The 23,867-nt window shown below is 41.0% G+C and overlaps 1 protein-coding gene and 1 long non-coding RNA gene across 4 annotated transcripts in view; one reads left to right on the top strand and one right to left on the bottom strand.

Annotated features, from left to right (window-relative positions):
- LOC118157631 (potassium voltage-gated channel subfamily A member 1) overlaps positions 1-23,867 on the top strand; it is a 99,653-nt gene that overhangs the window by 69,922 nt on the left and 5,864 nt on the right. Inside the window, exon 3 of one of the 3 annotated variants that reach the window (XM_035312068.1) lies at positions 2,447-3,124. The exons of the other annotated variants lie outside the window; for them this stretch is intronic. Within the exon in view, the coding sequence (XP_035167959.1) occupies positions 2,447-2,569 (123 nt within the window). The 3' untranslated portion in view covers positions 2,570-3,124. Of the gene's footprint in view, positions 1-2,446; positions 3,125-23,867 lie in introns of those variants that run through there. 3 annotated transcript variants of the gene reach the window in all.
- Positions 1,369-22,295, bottom strand: LOC118157727. The gene is made up of 3 exons (XR_004746715.1): positions 22,183-22,295; positions 8,014-8,019; positions 1,369-1,378 (listed from the first exon to the last, which is right to left on the bottom strand). It is a non-coding gene; the product is annotated as an uncharacterized LOC118157727 (long non-coding RNA).

Below are 23,867 nucleotides of genomic sequence, written 5' to 3'. Positions count from 1 at the left end.
AGTGCTGTTTTGGGCAGAGATTACTCTTCTGGCCACAGACAAAGGTATACCATTTACAGAAACCTCACCTTTGTACACTGTCATTGTTTTGCCTGCCTTGAGCAAAGTGACTGGTGTTTTGAACCATATATAGGCAACGGCAGACAAAGAGCCAGCCTATGTTTGCTCCTGTCTTCCCCTGCTGCAGGGAGAGTAACCTCTGATAGGAGGATGTGTGATTGCAGTATTTTAATCACATAGAACAGTATCTCCGGGGACAAAAACACAGCCAAGTATAAGCATAGACATATTTAGATTTTCCTTCCATGAAGGCCTCCTGTAACAAGGAAGGGAAATAGCATTGTATTTCCTGTGTTTCATTTGCCTAAATTACTCTGAGATAAGCCTTCCAATGTCTATTAAGATAAATCAGAGTATAAGGTGTGACACAGATAATTCTTGAACCTACACCCTTAAACTGTTTTCCCTGATGCTGAGACCATCTGACCCTGAAAGTAGATCCCTGCCCAAATCCTTTGGGTGTTGCAGCACTCTGCATAAAAGAATCACATTGAGTGCAGGAGATTTAAGTTGCAGGGTAAGGAATAACACAGACAGCATCCTAGAAAGCACCCTTGAACCTGCAAAAAGGACCTGTTTCATTGCAAAGTCAACTGAAGTTTCTAAGAATGATATAATCACATGAAGAGAGACCAGGGTAAGACTACCAAGTCAGTATACATCATTTGGAGGGCTGCAGCTCATGTGAAAACAGATAGTAGTGCAAGGGTGAGCCAGAGTTCATCTGAAGTACAGGACACCATGCCTGGAATTAACTGTGCTTTATACTGTATAGTTGAATGGATGGGCAGTCAGAAAGACCTTATAGAAACAGAGTAGGCAGAAGGTAATGCATTGATCTCTAAAACAGGGTAATATGTTATTAGTCTCTAGGGGCAAATTGTCATACAGATTGAGTTACTAGGTTGGGTCCTAGTGAGATCTACGGGAGAGAGTACCATTGCTTTCTATCACAGAACTGGCTTTGGACTTCTGCACCACAAATATCACATCAGCATCCTAATGTTCTCCATTAGAAGGCAGAGTTTCCTTGATAAAAAGATGCAGTAGTGATATGTAGCATGACACTACAGAGAGACGTGTAGGTGGAGTAAGTACTGTTGGTATCTCTGGAGCCTCATCCACTTGCTGTTTGTCATTGGCAGAGGATATGGGGAAGAGACTCACTTCATTTACATTCTCTCTTCATACACAGCTCCTGATCATGATCTCCTCTACATAGAGAATTTAACACCTTGGTCTGTGCCATCATATTGTGTGACCACTGAGCGGGACACAGTTTGTCTCAGTGTTCTGCAGTTTGCAAACATGAGGGAAACTAAACTAAAATGAATAGTTTTGGGGTCATATTTTCTGATGGTGCAAATCAGCACAGTCTCAATGAATTTGGTTAGCAATGCTGATCCTGGATTTATAAATATAGAAAAATCTTGTGCTGTGCATAAGACACAAAAAAAAGCAATTTTTTTAATTTATTTATTTATTTATTTTTTATAGACAGAATTTGAAGAAATTCTACAGTAGTGGTCAGTCTTTGGTTCAAAGTTCCAGAACATGGTTCCAAACATCAGCCACAATTAAAACTCCACTATTCCACTTGCCCGAAGTCTCAGAACAATCATCACTGTATGCACTAGACTGTCATGTTCACAGTACTATTTTTGCCCTAAAATCCCCTTGAATTAGATTAACAAATAGCAAATAAGCTTCTCCAAGTTCTCATGAGAATCCTGCAAGATATACTAGTGCAGGAACATATGAGGACTCTCATTTTTTCACAGCGGAAATCCTATCACCTTCTATGCATAGAGAGTTGCAACAGAATAGTCCATATGGAACCACAAAAGGAATGTTTCCTGTGCATTTGATGTGGCAACAGCACACATGATTCCTTCTTAATACAAGCATATGAATATCCTTTGCAAGTGAATGGAAGTGCTAGAAAATCTCAATGTTCGGTCTTCTGATTGTTTTATTTATTTATTTATTTTCAGTGTGACTTAATTTTAGGATGTAAGTGCAGGAAGTCTCTTTCCAGTCACTGGCAGTCTGAAACCTCAGAAGTCTGGATGTGTTTTACAGTCATTTCCCCTAAGAAACTGAGCAGCTCAATCGGGATCAAGGGACAAAATAATAACAGCTTTCATGGTAGTAACCAGTCTTTACTTTCTGGATCCTCTTGTCTAGCTCACTAGTAGATTTAGGCAAATTCGGTTTTAAAGAGAGAAATCTTCTAGGCCAACTGAGTACCTGAGTATCCCAGAATGGCAAAAGGTCTGCAAGGAAGAAAGTAGTTATTTCTACCCCACATTCCCACTCAAATATTTGAATAAAATCAGAAACAGGAAATAAAATATTGGCCTTCTTTCTACCTTTACTTTTACAGCATCTTTACCTGAATTTAATAGTTGAAGACAATACTAAATCTCAACATGAAGGATGGCACAACAGCAGCTGTGGATTAGATACTCAGGTCTGTATTTCAGGAGAAAAGTTCCAAAAGGGTTAAATAAGCCTCTGTTATTCCTTTCCCCAGTTCCTTGTCTCAGCAATACACATAAATGCAGCATGCTTTCCTTCTTTGTGTGATTTTTGCTGTCATTGTTTCCCATCTTAATCTTGAAAGCAGGGGGAAAATGGAACAAGAGTCCGAAAGGGCACAGCTGTCCATTGAGGCTGTGAGTAGCAGATGTCAAATGAAGTGGATGCCAGAGCAGACAAGCGCCAAGAAATTAAGGAAGTGCAGTTCAAGAGTGAGGTGCATTATCAGCACTACAGAGGCTACTTACCCAGCACTTGCCTGTTTTGAACCTGGCTCAAGTTAAATACGTTTGCTTGTGGATGCTCACAAGTTCTACATCTAACTGTTGGTTTTGAAAGCTCTGCAAGAACTTGCTTTTCCTCTGTTTGTGCCCTCCTCCCCCACCTCAATAGCTTCCAAGTGTGTGTGCTGAAGGGAAAGCTGGATGAAACAAAAACTCTATCAACAACTCAAGAGAATTGTTCCTTATATACATAAGTCAAGAAACTGAAATGAGGGGAAAAAAAGTGAAACCTATCATATTTTTTTTTTTTTCAAGTTTACATATATTTTACTTTATGGACTCCTGTTACTAAATAAAACTACCTGTGTCTGTGTATGTGCGTAGTAAGAGTGAGTGTATTTGCATATGTCTCTCTGCTTTTCCCACCAGTCTTAGGAAGTCATATTTCTCTTGTCAGGCAGGTGAGTGATCATACTTTGCACTACAATTATCAGTGTCATAGCAAAACATGCATTGGACAGATATATCAACACTGATAATGGTACTTGACTGCTGAAAGACTTGATGATTTGCATAACTTTTGATGAGATGGATTCTTTTCATATAGAAGGCAGGGTCTGCTTCTGAATTTAAAGCAGTACCTATGTTGTCTATTTTATTTCACCAACATTTTGCTAAACTAGAGCTATAAGCATTTGGTGATTTCTTAGCTTGCAGCATAGTCACTAGCAGGGTTCTGCATGGCTCCATTTTAGGGCCAGTTCTCTTCAATATTTTCATAAATGACTTGGATGCTAGACTTGAAGGTATACTAAGTAACTTTGCAGATGACACTGAATTAGGAGGAACTGTTGACTCCATTGAGGATAGAGAGGCCTTGCAGAGAGACCTTGACAAATAAGAGAGCTGGGCAATCAAAAACAGCATGAAGTTTAACAAGAGCAAGTGCCAGATTCTGCATCTGGAATGGGGCAACTCAGGCTATACTTACAGACAGGGGTGGGAAGCTGGAGATCAGACTTTCAGAAAGGGATCTAAGGCCTCTGGTCAACAGCAAGTTGAATATGAGTCAAGAGCATGCCTTGACACCAAAAAGGCTAACTGTACCCTGGGGTCCATCAGGCACAGCATTGCTAGCTGGTCAAGGGAAGCGATTGTCTTGTTCTGCTCTGTACTGCTGTGGCCTCACTTCAAGTACTGTGCAAAATTTTGGCTGCCACAATACAAGAAAGACATAAAACTATTAGAGAATTTCCAAAGGAAGGCTACAAAGATGGTGAAGTCCCTAGATGGCAAGACATATGAGAAGCAGCTTGAGGTCACATTGTTTGTTCACCGTAGAGAAGAGGAGACTGAGGGGAGACCATATGATGGCCTGCAACTTCCTCACAAGGGGAGTGGAGGGGCAGGCACTGAGCTCTGCTCTCTGGGGACCAGTGATAGGACCCAAGGGAATGGCATTAAGCTGCATTAGGGCATGTTCAAATTGGATGTTAAGAAAAAGTTCTTGAGTGAGGGGGTGGTTGGGCACTGGAACAGGCTCCTGAGGGTCTTGGTCATGGCACCAAGCCTGCTAGAGTTCAAGAAGTGTTGAGACAACATACTCAGACATATCATCTGATTTTAGTGTGGTCCTGTGTGGAGCCAGGAGTTTGACAAGATGATCCTTGTGGGTCCCTTCCAACTCAGGATATTCTATTATTCCATGATATAAGCACTGGCTAAGATTACGCTCCAGAACATGGGTAGTTCCTACCCAATCCTGTCTGCATCTTTATCTACAGACTTTGTGTCTTCCTTGGGGACATGTGGTTTATCACTGCAGTCAAGGTCTGAAAATCTCTAAGGACGGTGATTCCACCATAGGTATGGCTGAGCTGTTCCAGTGTTGCACCACTCTCATGGTGATTTTCTTGTCCTTATATCTAGTTGGCATAACCTCTGCTGCAACTTCTGACCAATCAACATTGATTAAGCAGAATATTTTGGCCAGGGTTTGGTGAGTCTGAAATGTCTTCGTGGCTTTACTGGAATCATTTAATTTTGCAAAACCTGAAATACTTATTTGTATTTGAATCTTGTTTAAGTCATTCAGAGAACTGACATTAAAGACACATTTTGCTATACAGTCAATCGGGAATGAAGGGATGTCTCCACACTAAAAATTTTTAAGCTAGTAGTCTTCAGCTAGACAGCATGAACACCTTTGCTTCTAAAGAGGGAGGACAGAAACAGAAAAGTTGGCACTCGGAAATCTTTCAGTGGAGTGTTGCACTTGCTTTTCTAAAGGGTATTGTTGAAAATATCTTTATTCTGTGGTGAGGCAAGGTATTTCCAGAAGTGCCAAGGGAAGCTCATTGCAGAGTTGGTGAAAACGAGATTTGGTTTTGCAGGTTTCATCTCCAGACCTGGTCACTTGACTGTTATTACCCACTTTTGCTTTGATGACTCCTCATGTTTTCACTGTGCAGTGAAGGGAAGGGAACAGTTTTGAGTGGAGTTGCACTGAGGTGTTCTGTCTCCATTTCCAAAAGGCTTAGTTTTGTTTTTTATTAATTCCAAGAGTTGAGTGATTGTTTAAAATACAACAATTTGGCACCGCTCTCCTGTGATGCATATGGGCACAAGAAAAAGGTCTGACATGAGCCTCAGCTGGTATCCACTGATATCAGAGTAACTACACCCGCTAACAGCAGCTGAGTGAACTAGTTTTTTGTGTGCAAAGCTAAGAGATTTATTTAAAGGGTGGCCTCTGCCAGGATGAAGGACTTGTTTTAGCATGATAGAATGAGTGGTTCTGTACTTCCGACATATTTTTTTGCAAGATTTACATCAGCCTACTGATGAGGTCTTGAGAAAGGGAGAAATCAAGTCTGATTATTCTAGGGGTGTATATATACTTTATGAACCCTAAAAAGCAAATACTGGCTTCCTATGGCAAGAATTTACTGGAGTTGGAAGCTGATCAACTTCCAAGGGTCACCCAGTCCTCTGGCTCTTCTGCATTGTCAGAAAAAATACTCAGTGGTGCCAGGAACACGGAGATTTAGATGGTCTTTGTTCCCCAGAGTTACTGCACCAAATCTATAGCTGGGAAAAGGCCGCATAATTCTGCTTTGCTGTCTTGTCCTGTTTGAAGCTTCAGCTCTGAGGATTTGTTTATCAGCTCTTCAATATGCTATATTTCAATATGAAAGTTCAGCATGTTACTATGCTAACTAAAGCTGACACTTTATTTTATAAGATATCTCCTTTCTGTGTATGGGAAGATGGGTTTTGCTCATGTACTGAGGTGCACAATAAGGCTGTTATTAAACATTCCCGTGCTGTTGTGAATTAGAAGCAGCACAGTTTAAAATCAGTAAAGCTACACCAGCTTAAAACCAGACAGCTTTCAAAGACTTTACAGGGACATTTTGTACAGACTGTCTCAAGTGAATATCGAGGATCATCTTTTCTCTAGAGATACATCAGTTTATATCTGCTGAGAACCTTACTTTGAATGTGCATTCTACCAAGTGTGTCAGATTTGCTATGCTGTTTTGCAGTAAATGCCTAAAGGCTTTTTTTTGGTGCCTGGAGCAATGCATAATAACAGGACTTGGATATGCCAGTGACCAAGCAGAACAGCTCACTTTCTGGGGAAGGAATTTTAGGAAAGTCATTCATGGGGAGGAGGAGGAATTTTTGGATCACTTCAGAGGGGAGGAGGGATAGGGAAAAGAAAGGAAGAACAGCTCATGAAGCTCCCCAGTATAGGAGCTGTGCAAGAACTAGTGCAGAGGAGGATGTGAGTCACCTTCAGGCTTTAGCTTGAGTAGCAAGGAAGATACTTCCATCTCCAAAGTTCTCCCTCCTTTTGCTTCCTCACTTGATTTTCTCCTCTCAGATTCTGTGGTGACCTTTTATTCTCAGTTCAAAGAGGGTAGCAGTGCTGCAGAAGTAGGAAGAGCAGAGTAAGGAAGTGCAGCACCTGCTACACAGATCTCAAAGACTATCTAAAACATAGTCTTTTCACTGTGAATTTGGTCAGTTCTTAGAGGAATGGCCTAGGGGCTGTGGGTAAGTCTGACTCTCCTATCTTTTACATGGTCACGGTACACCCATGTAAGTGGGGGAGGAAGCACTAACAAATCAAAGCTTTTCCATTTATTTACACTAGACTTTACTTGCTTTGCATTATGCTCCACACAGAGATATTACTGCAGAGCCCTAAGCAGAGAGCCTCAAAACCACATGCAGAAACTGAAATATTGTTTTGAAAATACCTCTCTCATGATTATGTCACAAGCATTAGAATAGCCTTCATGTATAGGAAAGATACATATTTCACAGTAGCAATAACAGGTAAGTTACCAGGCTGTTTCTTCAAATCAAATGCAAAAAAATACAGTGTGTGTGAAGATTTATTCCTAAACTTGTGCTTATGCCTAACTGGAAACTAGCTGGCTGGGTGTCTGCCCAGTAGATCTCAATCTGAGTAACATTACATAAGTGATGGGTCCAGGAGTTCTAAAGAGAGCTGAGGAAAGTTGTTAATGTGCATAGATATTACCTGATTTAGTTATTGAGCGTTCTCTCTTATGGTCTTATTAAGCTACCAAACAACTGCTTATTATGTTATGTGAAACTTGTTATGTCATTGGCGTAGTTATTTTAGGAAGTTGAAATTAAATGTGCAGGATCTTCTTTAAAAATATTATGCAGATTTTTACTTAAGGTGCTCATGTGCCACTGACAGATAATATGCTTTTTGCCAAATATGCAGAACGTTACAGGCCTCTAGTGGTAGAAATTATATATATATATATACGCACATATATATATATATCTGTAACTGTTCCTGATGGTTCTTATTCCAGCCTCAATAAAATGTGTAATGCTTTGTGTTTATAGATTTGGCTTGCTAGTTTGCTCACTTGAAGGAAATGAAAATTCTGCAGAGACCAGAAATATTAATGACAATTTCTGTTAGCCTGAAAACCACAATGAAAAAATAAACTAGGTCAAAAAAGAGGCAAGTACATGGTGTATAACCCTGCTCCTGTTCAAAGTTAAAGGCTATTTTCAGTACCCAGAAGAGGTACAATTCAAGCCCTCTCAGTGGTCCTGGCAGGTTACAACCATGCCACAACATATATACCCAGGCTCAAGACCACTGCTTTTTCTGCTTGGTGTGCGCATGCACAGGGCCCTACCAGTACATCTCAAAGACTGGACATTTTCTGACTGGTATCATCCCCCTGACAGCATCTTAATTATTAATTGTTCAGTGTCATCCTCTCTTCAGTTTCTGTAAAGGAGCATGCCCTCCTGCCAGGCTTATTAGGCAGCATTTAACATTTTATTTGCCCAGCACAGATTTATTTTGATTTTTTTTTTTTTTGACTACACAATGGCTAATCTACTTCCAGAGAGGGATTTTATTGTTTGAGAATGACAAATTTTCGGTAATACTAAGAATAAAATTATTAAAAATAGCTTCATTTCTGAGATAAAGGGTATGTTTACTTACAGTTCCTGAGGATGGACTTTGTACCATTTCCATTACCTTATTTCTTCTGTAGCATGTTTACGAAGTGTTGAGAATTACAGGTAGAGAACAGGAGTGAAGTTCTGGAGGATGCGCAGGTGATGATTCTTGAACTTTGGATAATGCTTACTGGAAAGTGATAATGAAACCCAAATACTGGGGATGTGGGGAAAATTATGTCTGCCTGGGATAACAGGGGCAGGAATACCTGCATGTATTAAACATTGTCACTAGCAAAACCAGTGCATGTTAATTGGTGTCTTTAAGTAGAGGGATCTCAAAATGTTAGTGAACTAGCAGGGTTCACAGGCCCTCTGTAAGGAAGTTACCCCTGTTTTATAGGAATGAGACCAGTGAAAGAGTAAAGATAAACACAGCCCAGCTCACTGAGGAATAACTGACAGCTGTGAGCTTCCGTGAACTGGACTGAAGTGGTACAACCAGGATTTAGGCTCTCTAGATGGTAGTGCGTGCATTATTCCCATCATGTTACTGCATTTTTAAGGGAGCTAGTGATTTATTAAAAATTGTTGATAGGAGTATTGTAAGCAAAATAAATGGGGAGTGTCAGAAGGGATTTAAGTTAGTTAAATTACTCCACTTTTTTTTCCACTTTTGTTCCTTATTGGACAATAGGATTCATCATAGGTCATTATGAAAAAATAAACAAATTGGATTCAGAAGAAGCTTCAGAAGAGAACAATTGAAATGTTATACATTTGTCAAACTAAAATCTGGGGAGGAAAATTAAGTAGACTGTTAGAGGTTGTTCTGGGAGATAGGTGACTGAGGCAATGTATAAGCAGTCAACATCAAAATCTCTGGAAAAAGTGATGGCAGAAGAGGGTAAAATTCTGTTGAGGTAGACATTTAAGTAAAAGTATAATATTTTGAAATCACTATATTACAATAAAATACATTATCTTGTGCATAAATTTCTTTAGATCCTCTTATCTCTGTTTACCAAGTAGTGGAGGAAACACCTACATTACTGAAGGTTGTCACATAAAGTAAAAAAGAACCTGCTCGTCCTTTCATACACTTGTTTATTGCTTTCTTTCAGCTTTTCTTGTTACATTCCTCTGTCCTGTTCAGATTATGTGAATTGTACCATTTTAGTACAGATAGCACCAACATTTCTCAAACATTTCCAGTCATGCATAAACCACCACTGAACTCCCAGTGATCTGCAGCCATGAGTTTGGAAACAATTGCTCTTCATGTGAACTGTATTCACACATCTTTTTGTAGCAATGTTTGAAGACAAGCTCAATGATGTCAGTTGCTGATCAATGAGGGGAAATCCAGTGACCTGCTGGAAATCACATCCATTTCAGGAAATTCTGTGGAAAAGAAAAATGTCCTACTATACTATTAAGTAGTGCCCAGTTATGATACAAAACTTCCTTCATTTAGCACAGTAGTAGTCCTGTTGTAGGGCATCTTGCCTTTACTGCTCATGACAACTTCTTAAACAGATTGGTTTAGCAGAAGATGCAGTTGCTTTATGTTCCCTAGTACAGAAGAAAAGACTATGATGTCTGAGGCATGAATGAAGGCTTATGTCTACATGGCAAAAATAAAAAAAATCTTCAGCTAATAAAATAACTGGCATCAGTCTCTAGTCCACTGGTATCCATGGCTGACTTCCAGTAGCTCACAGAAAATGATTGTTACCCTGGGATATACATAATATCTCTGGTAATCCATTTAACTGATGTGCTAGGAACACAACAGGAGTGATTCACTGATACTTTCCAGGAGCGGGTTATTTTATTGATTTAGGAACAGAATTGATCCATCCTCTTCATGAAAAAACAGCATGTCTAGTGGAACTGGAAACCTTTCTTCCATTCCAGGGCTGAATGTATTCTCTTGCTGTATTGCTAGCTTCCCAGAATATGACTGCAAGTGCTCAGATGTCAAATTAAGCCCTTAACTCATCACCTTTGACTGTAGCAGCTGTTGTTTTTCTAAATTGTTACTTCTGAGGAACAGGGCTGGGGAGAAGAGGCTGCAAAATGCCCAAGAGAATCTATTTGCTAATGGGGTGGGAGGAACCTAATGATAAATTATGTGGATGGCAATTACAGTACTGGTCAGAAGTTCACTGCACAAACCAGACTACTTAGGCTGGCAACATGGTTTCACTTACTGAAGTCCTAAATGCATACTTTTTGCAGGGAGCAGCAGGAAACCATTAGATCTGTGTTTCTGTGTTACCCATTTAGTACAAAGACGGAACCAGCAACCTGAGGTTCAGCATATTATTCTCATTTGAGTGCACAGACAAACAATAGTGAAAGAACTAGAAATAAAGAGACCTAGGGCACTCCTACTTCTAGACTACTTCAAGCAACTCATAAAACTTCTCTGCCTCTGTTTCTGTTTTACTTTGTCAAGATATCCTCATCCCTTTAGAGGTATCCCCACCTCACGTAAGCCTACGAACCGTGTGAACAATTCTTGAAAAACAAACAAATATGTTTTTCCCTTGACTCTGCCCTCTTTCCTTTTATTGTTAGTTTTGACATTCCTAGACATACAGCCTTTTAATCACATTTTAATTGCCTAATATTATATCCCATTTAATTATCTAAATCTCTTCATAACAAAAAGTCATTTGAAAGGCTTCCTTGGTATGTTGGACATGAAGGGAACAAGTTGTACACTATCCATTATGTCAGCAAACAAATGAGATTGAGGTATGTGATCTGCATACTCATAAATAGTCATTCTTTCCAATGTCAGTGTCTGCTTTGCATTATATTGTATCTCCTGTGTCAGAGAATAGTGTTTTCTTCTCTATATGGTAGTGTGTTGACTTCCAATTAGGAGTATATGCTGTTACTAAGAATGCTTTTTTCTATACTGATCTATAGAAAATTGTGTTCCAAAGCACTGGGGGGCAACCAAAACAAAACTGCAAGCCCAGGGCAGGTACAATCCTGAATGGATCAGTTCCAAGCTTCTTACAATAGTTAAAGTGGGAAGGAATGCTGAAGTATACTGCAGTCTGAAGTATACTGAGCTACTATAGCAGGATTGCTAATCCAAATGATCACTTAGCATTTGGCCTATAGCCTGTAAAGACATTAGGACCTCTGATTATAGTCTAGGATAACTTTCTCTAGTACATCATACTGTTGCAGGGGAATGGAAAACCATAGATTTCCCATTGCTGCACACTGCAGTAGGAGGAGAGAAACTTCCTGCATGTTACTCTGGCTAATTTATTTATTTATCCACCTTTATGAGGACTCTACTAGTCTGCAGCAACAGTGATATTAATGATGCTTCATATGAACACATTACCTTTTATCTGAAGATCTCCAAGCATATGTAAACAATAATTAAACTTCATAACACCCTAAGGAGTTAAAAAGGGTTCATGTCACTCACTTCTATGATGCAGTTCTGCAGCTGTTTGACTGCGTATGGCCTTGCTAGTTGTGGACTGATTTACAGCTAACTGACGGAGTCTGCCCTAACTGAAGTCAGTTTTTTTTTTTTTTTTTTTTTTTTTTTTTTTTTTATTATAAAAAAAATAGAGTTATTTTTGAAGTGGAAAATAATTTTCCCTATTACTCATCTCCTCTACCTTCATTACTTTGATAGCAGTATACAAATCTCAGACAAAGTCCCCCTGCAGTAAGTACCCACTGTTAGTCTGAAGTATTTTGCCCCAGTAAGGATTTCATGTCACTGTGCCTTTCGTTATGAGCTATAGTAATTCAAGGCAAAGCTTTCTATTTCCATAGGCTATCCATAGGTTCAGATTAAGGAAGTGTCATAACAAAACCATTTTTTTTATTATTTTTTATTTTTTTTTATTGTAAATGCAAAGCAATTTCAGGAAGGTGTTTGCTGTTTTTCAAATTGTAATTGCATCTGAAGGACAGAAATTGGAACATAATGTATTACCTATTGGCTACACGATCCACTATTAGAAGATGGAAAGTTGAATCGTTCAGTTTCTGGTTCCTATAAATATGTGCTCTATTTGGTTTCCAGATCATTGGGTGCTGATGTACCACATCACTGGAGAAGGAAAGAGGATTTTGCATCCTCAATTTGTGTTGCTATTATAAGTACTTTTGTTGTCACTGTAGAGGGAAATGGAACCTGAAGAGCTTGCAATCTGCATGTTATGTAGGATTAAGTGCTTTGCAGACATGGGCAGAATAAAGGTAGGAGTAGGCATATGGGAATAAAGTGGAGAAAAATGGTTAGAGTTAGGGAGACATCCTGGTTTGTCAATTACCTTTTTAGTACCACATCAATGATTTGCAGGCACTATTAGAATGAAAGATTTTAAGGTGAAAAGGAGTGAAACAATAGCCATACATACTTTGATAGGGAGGTTTCTCCAGGTATAGGGTTGAGGCTGAAGGGTATGAAAGCATGGTGGCATCACAGAGAGATTTAGGTAAGACTAATCTGAAGTAGATATCTTTGCAGAAGGAAGGTGAGATTAGTGTCTTCCAGGTGAACATGAAGAGAGTATTTTGTCTTTAAACTGTTAGAATCCCCATAAGGTTGACAGATTTTGTTGTGTTATTTCAGAGCATTTGATTTTGAACTCAGAATACACATGCTTTGCTTCCTCATTCCAGCATTCTGATTACAAGAGCATCCTCTTTCCTGTAGTGTGGACCTCAGTCGTTGGACTGCACAAAATCTATGAACCAGTTACATCGCACTTCAGTCTCTGGAGCAGCCTGTAGCATGACTGGCATGTTTGATCAGCGTGGTGTGGATAGTGGAAGAATAGGTAGGTAGGGTACAGGTAGAGAGGATTACACTTTTTCTCCAGTCACAATGGATACTGGCAAATTTTTCCCTTCGATAAGAACAGCAGGTCGGAATTCATTCTCAGTTCAGTGCTGTTGATGGTTATGCTTGGGAGTGAAATGCAAGAGGAAAACTTAGAAAACTTGAAACACTCAAGTCTTACAAGGACAGGTTTGTAACATTTTTGTATTCCCTTGACTTTGAGTGGACAAACAAGAGACAGTAGCAATCATTGCAGATCAGACAGGTATTGCACTGTGGTCTTATTATGAGGATACTGCACTAGTTGCAGCAGCAATTCAATGTATGTTCTGCCTGTATGGCTCATGCATATTGTAAACATTGAGATTTGGTTTTGGATACAAGTACCAAGTGCTGTCTGTATCAGAGGCTTTGAACAAGCTAGTTCATTCTGTGTGTTTTGTAGAGCTCTAGGACTAGAGCAATATTCTTGGTATCCCTCGGGCTGGGATTCCTCCTTCCACCTTTCTTGCACTTATTCTGAGCTCATCATCAGTGACCCTTTCCATAGGAAATGGAGAGAGAGAAGCAAGTCTAGATGGCAAGTCCTTTCTGTAACTGGCTTCTGAGTTATTGTAGGCAAGATGGTTCCAAGAGGATCCTATTCTTCTGTGCAACTATTCATGGATCCTGGAGTCACCAGTTCAGAACTGAGCATATAAAGCTAGGTGAAGTAACCCCCATCCTAATGTCTAGATGAAAACTCATCAGTTCCACCCTTTCTTCCTTTTGGCTTCTCACTTCAGGCCAAGATTTCAGCATGAAAAACTTGTTTTCTCTCACCATCCCTAAAAGCTGCAGTTTTGTGTGCGTGTAAGATACCCTTATTCCTAATTGATTAATATATTCTTCGGCTTGTTTCTGGGAGGGTTTTGAATGATTACTTCTTACCAGTCATGGCCCAGGTTTCACACAATACAAATTCAAATCATGATGACCATTTGGTAAATTTTGAGATGAAACTCAAAGGTTTCTGAGTTCTCTAGGCCTCTATATCATTCAGGAATACACTTTTGAAGACAGGTATATTTCAGGCTCCTACCACCAAAGTTGATGTTTTGCAATAAAAACACATAATGAGAAGCTCTTTCTTTAAAAAATTGGACAAGTAAGTAGGCAGTAACATACTGAAAAAAGGTGGGAATAGAAATAAAGAGGACTCAATCAGAAACCTATACATAGGTATCTAATGGCACTGGAGATGCCTTAGGGAACCTCTGATATCCATGTGGAACTTACAGATACGGCACAAAACCTGAAGGAATCCTTTGCCTACTGGTGAGCAGAAGGTCAGGTGAGATACCTTGGGGTATCCTGAATGTTAATAGGTGCCTGTGTGTGGGCAACCAAATTGGTTCTTAGAGCTTCTTTAGGTATAATAGGAGATAGTACTGAAGTAGATACATATATGTTGTCACTTAAGTTTAGTTACCTTTATCTGTAATTTTATTGCTCAATGTCACAAATATAATAGCCTTAGAGTCAGAAACAGAACACAGTTCTTGCACCCAAACTGACAGAACATGGCTGGTATAGACTTATTGCCTCTAACTGTAGGTCACCTTCACCACACTCCTGTTAGATAGGAAAGTTTTCCCTCTGGTTTACGGTTTAGGAACTGAGGCAAAGAGAGGCTGATGAGCTTTTCTGAGTCCACAGGGTATAATTCATATATCATATGCAGAAGAATGACACTGAAAAATCTGTGCTCCAAAAAATAAATTTTTTATTTATTTATTTATTTATTTTTTTAAGACTATGCTGTAATCTTCCAGTCCTAAGCACAGAGACAGGCTTCTCAGCACTTATTACAAAACCTTTTTTTCCTGTTATCTTCCTGTAAGCCTTCCAAGGTCTGTGCAATTAGCTGCATGGCATAGAAGTGAGGGAATACAGGAACAGAATTCCTGTGCCAGAAGGAGCTTCTTCTTTCAAGAATTTCAATGTACTTATGGGCTTCTGTTTGTTCTAAATAGACAAGAGTTTCAATTTTTTCATGCGCACTGACTTTGTGGACTAAGCCAAATATACTGAAAAGTTTGGTACATTTGGAACCACTCAAGGAACCCATAGTGAAAAGTATAGCAGGCAACAATTGTCATGGAAATAAACTCTTTTAAAATGAAGTATTTTCCACCTTCCCCATCGATGGAAGTGTTCAAGGCCAGGCTGGATGTGGCTTTGAGCAACCTGGTCTAGTGGCACATGTCCCTACCCATGGCAGGGGGGTTGGAACTAATTGTTAAGGTCCCTTCAAACCCCAACAATTCTATGATTGTATGATTCAATGTTTTTCAGAGTCTTGCAATGATGGTTGATATCGCCTTAAATCACCTCTAAAATGTTCTTCAAAATGAACTTCATAATACAGAAATACATTTAGCTGTATTTCTCCAGAAACATACATGAGCTGGTAATTGCATATAAACATAACAGAGTCATTCAATTAGTATTCTGTAGAAAATTCTATTACTGTAAAAACTCTATTATTATGTTACACTTTCTTGGAAGAGTACTCATAAAAACAGCTGTTACGTATTTCTGTCATTAGCAATGTAATGCTGATGTGATATTATAAAGTGTAAAGTAGGGTGGAACATGAACATCCCTTGACAAATCTGCTCATGAAGATGCTATTTTGATTTTTTATTATTTACACACACCACAGGAGGCATGTTGTCCCATAAGTAGCTCTAGATCTTGTTTAGCAAGTGTGCAGATGTAGACATGAGCTGATTAGAGACTTGATTTTTGGGGGGAATTTCTGTGCTGGTGCATATGCACCTTTTTCATTTGTACCTTATTGAAGCCTCTCTTCTTGTCCTGTACCCTTCATGTCAGATGCAGCTGGTCAGGAAAGTACCACCTTATATGCATGTTGCAAACTAGTGCTGTAAGTCCTCCTTTGGACTTCACCTCTGGTCAGGTGTCCTGAAGTATAAGTTTCATACATAAGTTTCAAGTGATTTTAGATATATGTATATCAATAACACATTCATCAAACAGTCAAGAGGCTGGATTCAGTTAAATTGCATATGAAGTGGATTTGTTGGCATTCAAGTCTTCCAAGTGATATGCAAGTTTCAGACAGTATCTGACCTCCTCAGACCTTTAAATGTGTACTGGTAGTTAAGGTTTTGGTGCCTTAGCTGGTCAGATATTCTTTGAACCAGCTTGAAAATCCTTCTGCTATTATTTGGTGTTTTGTTGACTTCAGCAGCCTTGTAATATCACTGGAAGGTGTGTTCCACTGCAGAAAAGATCTTGTCTTTCACTGTTTTCACTATCACCCCATGCCTCCCTGCAATTTAGAGCTGATAAAGAAAGTCAGTTTGCTTGTTTGGTAAACTTACCTCAGCCTTTTTTTTTTTTTTTTTTTTTTTTTGATTTGTTGTTGCTTATTAAAATTCATTGAACATGGCTTATACCTTTGTAACACTGGGAAAATGAAAATAAATTGGATATCAGGTCTGAGACTTTGAGACTTTCCCACCTTATACAACTTGGTTTTGATTCAGTGAATGACTGAAACAATGTAATGATGGTTTAAAGACTGGAAAAAGTTAAAAAAAAAAAAAAAAAGGTCTTAAAAGGTCTTAAATCTTAAATTTGGTGTAATAACTTGGTTAATAGCAAGAAACAGTTGACATTTTTCAAGCAATTTTATCTATATTAAAAGAAACTTTTTAGCTAGGTAAGTAATTTTGGTCTTATTTTACAAGAGAGTTAGCTAAATGCTCAACACTACAAGGAGCATGGCTAAAAGAGGTGAAGTTAGAACCCATTATGTTTTGAAATCTAGATGAGCACAAAAACACATCTGTTTCTTATGAGGGGTAGGTGGATAAAGCAAAACACACAGGCCTGTCAGATCTGATAAGCCTCCACTGTGATGTAAAAAGCATAAGTACAATGTAGCCTGGATATCTAGATCAAACAGATCCACTTCTCCCTGCCCTTCTCAGGTATTGAAACAGGTCTCTTTTGTTAATGTGTTCTTTTAACAGTTTTGTTCAGAACAATCAAAAGGCACAAACAACAAACACTGTATTGGCTAGAAACACTCAGAATTATTTTACTGATGGTATTGACAACTAATTTGTGGCAAACACCCATGTAATGTGCAAGAAAACTGTAGGTTTTAAAATAGGTAGAATATGCAGTCTTTTAAATCTCAGATTGACTTGCCTGAACTCACTGTCATATATTGTACCTAACTGAATTTCTTTTACTATGCTTACAATACGTATTCCTACAACACCCTTTCTTCTTGACCAGTCACTGAATGAAAAACCCAATTCACTTTGGCATTCAGAGCTGCCTTAACACTTCTGCAGTGAAAGAGCTATATTTTTTGTCTGTTTCATGAAACTGAAAGCCACGAGGCTATGTTCCCCATGGACTTGCTCTCACGGTTGTGCTGATATCCATCAAAGGACACCCATCATAGGAGTGTAAAAAGTACCATGTCATTGATGCAATCTGTCCATATGCCAGTCATGTTAATGAACATCTGTAATAGTACCATTGGGAATACTTCAGGAACAGTGCAAGTTTGAAAAAATGAAATACACTTCATGGCAGTTTTTGGAAGAACTCATTTCAGCTTATATCAATAATAAAGTACTTTGCCTCAAATGAAATGCACTTGTGAAAATTCACTTAGATGATGTTTTTCTCCAGTGCAGAAAGGTTTGATGGAAAATTTTGTGTCTGCATTTCTGAGTCTTATACTACCATATAAATATCTCCTCAGCAAACATTACTTAAAATTACTAGAAAACAGTAATAAAATATTCTCATCTATACATAATAAGAGATGGAAAAGACTTGCCCAATTTACTTATTCCCACAGATAAATCACCCAAACCTTTAAGAATTTGGTCACCAAAACTTTAGAAATGAATTGTATTGGCTAATGTGAAATTAAAAACTCTGAGAAAGGACCTTTATAGGAAATTCTGAAAAATAAAAAAGCAAACAAAAAACAACAACAACAGAAGAGTGTGTCAAGTAGACTGTTGTGTCCTTGAACCTGAATCAATGACAACTTGGATCAAAAATAAATAAATAAACAAACCATGATACCAAAGGTTAGTCCAACTTTCTCCTAAGCTGGGTTGCCCTTCTGATACCCCAAATCTCAAAGCTCAATCTGGCCACTGCTGTTAAGGACAACAAAAAATGTTTTTATAAATACATCAACACAAAAAGGAGGACTAAGGAGAATCTCCACCCTCTACTGGATGTGGGGGGAAACTTAGTAATCAGAGATGAGGAAAAAGCTGAGGTGCTTAACGCCTTCTTTGCCTCAGTCTTTAACAGCAAAACCAGTTGTTCTCTGGACACCCAGTACCCTGAGCTTGAGGAAGGGGATGGGGAGCAGAATGTCGCCCCCACAATCCATGAGGAAATGGTTGGCGACCTGCTACAGCATTTGGATGTACGCAAGTCGATGGGGCTGGATGGGATCCACCTGAGGGTGCTGAGAGAACTGGCGGAGGAGCTGGCCAAGCCGCTTTCCATCATTTATCAGCAGTTCTGGATATCGGGGGAGGTCCCACTTGACTGGCGGCTAGCAAATGTGACGTCCATCTACAAGAAGGGCCGGAGGCTAGACGCGGGGAACTATAGGCCTGTTATTTTAACATCAATGCCAGGGAAGGTCATGGAGCAGATTATGTTGGGTGTCATCATGCGGCAGTTGCAGGGCAAGCAGGTGATCAGGCCTAGTCAGCATGGGTTTACGAAGGGCAGGTCCTGCGTGACGAACCTTATCTCCTTCTATGACAAGGTGACACGCTTAGTGGATGAGGGAAAGGCTGTGGACGTGGTCTACCTTGACTTCAGTAAGGCATTTGACACCGTTCCCCACAGCATTCTCCTCAAGAAACTGGCTGCTCTTGGCTTGGACTGGCATACACTTCGTTGGGTTAAGAGCTGGCTGGATGGCCGGGCCCAGAGAGTTGTGGTAAATGGAGTCCAATCCAGTTGGAGGCCGGTCACTAGTGGAGTCCCCCAGGGCTTGGTACTGGGACCAGTCCTCTTTAACATCTTCATCGATGATCTGGATGAGGGGATTGAGTGCACCCTCAGCAAGTTTGCAGACGACACCAAGTTAGTTGCATGTGTTGATCTGCTCGAGGGTAGGAAGGCTCTGCAGGAGGATCTGGATAGGCTGGACTGATGGGCCGAGGCCAACTATAGCAAGTTCAACAAGGCCAAGTGCCGGGTCCTGCACCTGGGGCACAGAAACCCCAAACAGCGCTACAGGCTGGGAGATGAGTGGTTAGAAAGCTGCCTGGCAGAGAAGGACCTGGGAGTAGTGGTTGATAGTCAGCTGAATATGAGCCAGCAGTGTGCTCAGGTGGCCAAGAAGGCCAGCAGCATCCTGGCCTGTATAAGAAACAGCGTGGCCAGCAGGTCCAGGGAAGTGATTGTCCCCCTGTACTCGGCTCTGGTGAGGCTGCACCTCGAGTACTGTGTTCAGTTTTGGGCCCCTCGCAACAAGAAGGACATGGAGGTGCTTGAGCGAGTCCAGAGAAGGGCTACAAAACTGGTGAAGGGTCTGGAGAACAAGTCTTACGAGGAGCGGCTGAGGGAGCTGGGACTGTTTAGCCTGGAGAAGAGGAGGCTCAGGGGTGACCTTATCGCTCTCTACAGGTACCTGAAAGGAGGCTGTAGCGAAGTGGGGGTTGTTCTGTTCTCCCACGTGCCTGGTGACAGGACGAGGGGGAATGGGCTAAAGTTGCACCAGGGGAGTTTTAGGTTGGATATTAGGAAGAACTTCTTTACTGAACAGGTTGTTAGTCACTGGAACGGGCTGCCCAGGGAAGTGGTGGAGTCACCATCCCTGGAGGTCTTTAAAAGACGTTTAGATGTAGAGCTTAGGGATATGGTTTAGTGGAGGACTTGTTAGTGTTAGGTCAGAGTTTGGACTCGGTGATTTTGGCGGTCTCTTCCAACCTAGACTATTCTGTAATTCTGTGATTCTGTAAATCACCTTTTCTAAAGATGATTAATTTCCCATATAATTTCCATAAGTCATGGAAGCATATTAGTTGTCCATCAGCATTAACAGAGTGATGTGTTTGGACCAAAACCTCCTATCACATGATATTTCTAATTATCCCATTGTAAAAAGCTAATCTTCAGTGTTTTGCCCTTCATAAGTGGGCATGACGCTTATCTGGTAACTGACACAATGCAGTGGAACAATATATGATGCTACACTTTTTTCAGAGTTCTAATAAACCATGTCCACTGGAAAAATAACAGGGAGTGTATGCACCCCAGATGCAGGTAAACCTCAGATGACCAAGCAGAACCACAGAACATGGCATTGCACTTCTTATTGGTAGGATAGAGCCTGAGTGCTGTCTCAGCATTGGTATTTCCACAGAGGACTGAATCACATACATCACAATTACTGATTTAAGCCAGTGCCATCTTAAGGCTCTCTCTAGTGTTCCTTGGTATGGCTGCTGAAGATCACAGAGAGGAAAACTTGTTATCACTGTCAAACTCAAGAATTTTTCATGTTTGTTTAAAATCAGCAAATGTGACTACCCAGAGATAGAAGCTGGACATAAGGGGATGATTCCCCCTGAATTTGCTCTCCTTTCCTTGAGTGAATGAATGAGTGAGTGAGTGGGTGTGTGTTACTACCATTCTCCGCTTTCTCATTTTGTGGTTTTGACTTAATTTGAGTACACAAAAGGCAATCTAATGGCTACCTGTGATGGGCTGAAGCAATGCTCCAAAAAGACTGTTTTCCAGGGTATTGTCTAGGCATGATTCCTCATTTTCTACTGTTTGAAAAGCTGTCACATCATGTCCTGAAGAAATCTGCAGAAGAAATGCTGGTCTGGCTTCCAGACGAAGATTTGGCTAGGCTCCCAAGTGTGAGACTAAAGGTCAGTGGTTCACTCCTGTGGAGTGCCAGTCCTGTTCTGCATTCATTTTCCTTCTCTTTCCACTTCCCTAATCTGATAAATCATGTGGGGAGGGGGAGGGGGATGAGTATGTGATGTAACCTCATCTCCTGCAAAGTTACGAAACTGCCTTCAGCAGCAACACGGTGTCTGCATCTCATGGTGATTTTACGGTGGGTACTCGTGGGGGATGCTGTGTCATACTTAAAAAGCATGAAGATCAGCCACATCTGTGTGAGACCCACCAGAGACCCACTTCATTTCTTCAGAGGAAAGCTGGGTATCATGTCTGCTTAATGGCACATGCTCTTGCAGCTTCTTGTTTCTCTGTCTGTTGCGTGTACCCAGAATGACAGGAAAACTGGTGGTATGCTGGGGACACCCTGAAGAAAGGGAGACTTGAAGCCAGCTGCACTGGTGGGGTAAGTCTGTTCTTCCTTCACAGTTTTTTTCTTTCACTCATTTCTTTCATGAAGCATAAACTCTATGGTTTGAGGGAAGCAAAAGAAGTGGAGTGATCTGGAATGTGTAAGGAATGTCCAAAGGCATGTAGCCATATGAAATCTCTGCTGGATTGACTCTGAGCCAGCTGATAATCACTAACAAATCTCTCTGCTGGCAGGTTCTGCCCAGATTACAAGGGTGCATGCCTCTGTGCCAGGATGCATACGGGATTCACTTGTACTGCAGGTCTCAGAGCCTATGTCAGAGAAGCTGACCTAAGAGGGTTTTGACTGCAGTGGTTGACTGCAGAAGAGAAATATGTACAAGTATGCTTATATCACCATAATGGTGCTGTGTTTGCTGATGCATGTCAGGCTATGAGATCTGCAGATGGGGAGGTGTAGGTAAATCACACTTTTTTGTGTTTCACCAGAGCAAATCCATGTACAATTAGGATAGTCAGGCATGGTTTTATTATTATTATTATTATTTTTATTTTTTTATTATTATTATTTTTTGTACATAAGTACAGCTGGTAAATAACGCACTGTGCATTTGTAGTTCCAGCATAACTGTGTGGTCTGGGTATTATGAAAACATTTATACTCATAAGGCTCCTTACTAGTATTACTGTCCTCTTGGGAGGAGTATAGACATGTTGTCAGGACCTGCAGGGACGTGACAAGGAAGGCTAAACCCTACCTAGAGATGAAGCTTGCAAAAGAGATAAAGGATAATAGGAAGGATTTGTTTAAGTATGTAAACAGTAAAAGGAAGACTAGGGATAGTGTGGGTCCCTTGCTGAATGAGGGGGGTGTCCTGGTAATGGAAGACGCTGAGAAGGTGAAAATGCTGAATGCTTTCTTTGCTTCAGTCTTTGCTTCAAGGACTCCCCCCTAGGACTCCTCGCTCCTGGAGGGAGGAGAAAGCATCTGAGAAATGGAGCCCCCCACCCCCCACCCCCCCCCATCACCCTCCCCCGCTCCCCGGTTGATGAGAGACTGGTTCAGGAACATCTGAATGGGCTCAAAGCACACAAATCCATAGGTCCCGATGGGATGCATCCACATGTGCTAAGGGAGTTGGCAGAGGTGATCACCAAACTGCTCTCTATCATCTTTGAAAGGTCCTGGAGAACAGGAGAGGTGCCTGAAGACTGGAGGATAGCAATTGTCACTCTGGTCTTCAAGAAGGGCAAGAAGGAGGATCTGGGAAACTACAGGCCAGTCAGTCTCACCACTGTCCCTGGAAAGGTGTTGGAACAGCTTGTTCTGGATGCAAGCAATTGGAAGAGAAGAAGGTTATGAGGAGTAGTCAGCATGGATTCACCCAGGGAAAGTTGTGCTCGACCAATCTCCTTGCTTTCTATGATGGCATCACCAGCTGGGTAGATGGGGGGAGAGCAGTGAATGTCATCTACCTTGATTTTAGCATAGGCTTTCGATACTGTCTTCCATGACATCCTGCTAGCAAAGCTGAGAAAGTGTGGGATAGATGAGTGGACAGTAAGTTGGGTTGAGAACTGGCTGACTGGCCAAGCTCAGAGAGTGGTGATCAGCGGCACAGAGTCCGGCTGGAGGCCTGTGACTAGCGGTGTTCCCCAGGAGTCGGTGCTGGGTCCGGTCTTGTTCAGCATCTTCATCGATGACCTTGATGAGGGAATAGTGTCTGCCCTCAGCAAGTACACTGATGACACAAAGCTGGGAGGAGTGGCTGACATGCCAGAAGGCTGTGCTGCCATTCAGTAAGACCTGGACCAGCTGGAGAGATGGGCAGAAGAAACCAGATGAGGTTTAATAAGAGCAAGTGTAGATTCCTACACCTGGGAAGGAACAACCAGAAGTATCAGTACAGGCTGGGGGATGACCTGCTGGAGAGGAGCTCTGAGGAGGAGGACCTGGGGGTCCTGGTGGACGACAGGTTGACCATGAGCCAGCAGTGTGCCCTCATGTCCAAGAGGGCCAATGGGATCCTGGCATGCATTAAAAGGAGCGTGGCCAGCAGGTCAAGGGAGGTGATCCTTCCCCTCTACTCTGCCCTGGTCAGGCCTCACCTGGAGTACTGTGTCCAGTTCTGGGCTCCCTGGTACAAAAAAGACAGGCATCTCCTGGAAAGAGTCCAGCGGAGGGCCACAAAGATGACACAGGGTCTGGAGCATCTTCCCTATGAAGAAAGGTTGAGAGACCTTGGTCTGTTAGCCTGGAGAAAATAAGACTGAGGGGGGAGCTCATCAATGTGTATAAATACCTGAAGTGTGCGAGACAGAGGGATTTGGCCAACCTCTTTTCAGTGGTTTGTGGGGACAGGACAAGGGGT

Source organism: Oxyura jamaicensis, chromosome 1, assembly GCF_011077185.1.
Source record: "Oxyura jamaicensis isolate SHBP4307 breed ruddy duck chromosome 1, BPBGC_Ojam_1.0, whole genome shotgun sequence".
Taxonomy (NCBI): domain Eukaryota; kingdom Metazoa; phylum Chordata; class Aves; order Anseriformes; family Anatidae; genus Oxyura; species Oxyura jamaicensis.
The sequence above is the reverse complement of the archived record's forward strand: the minus strand, read 5'-3'. Positions and strand labels throughout refer to the sequence as shown.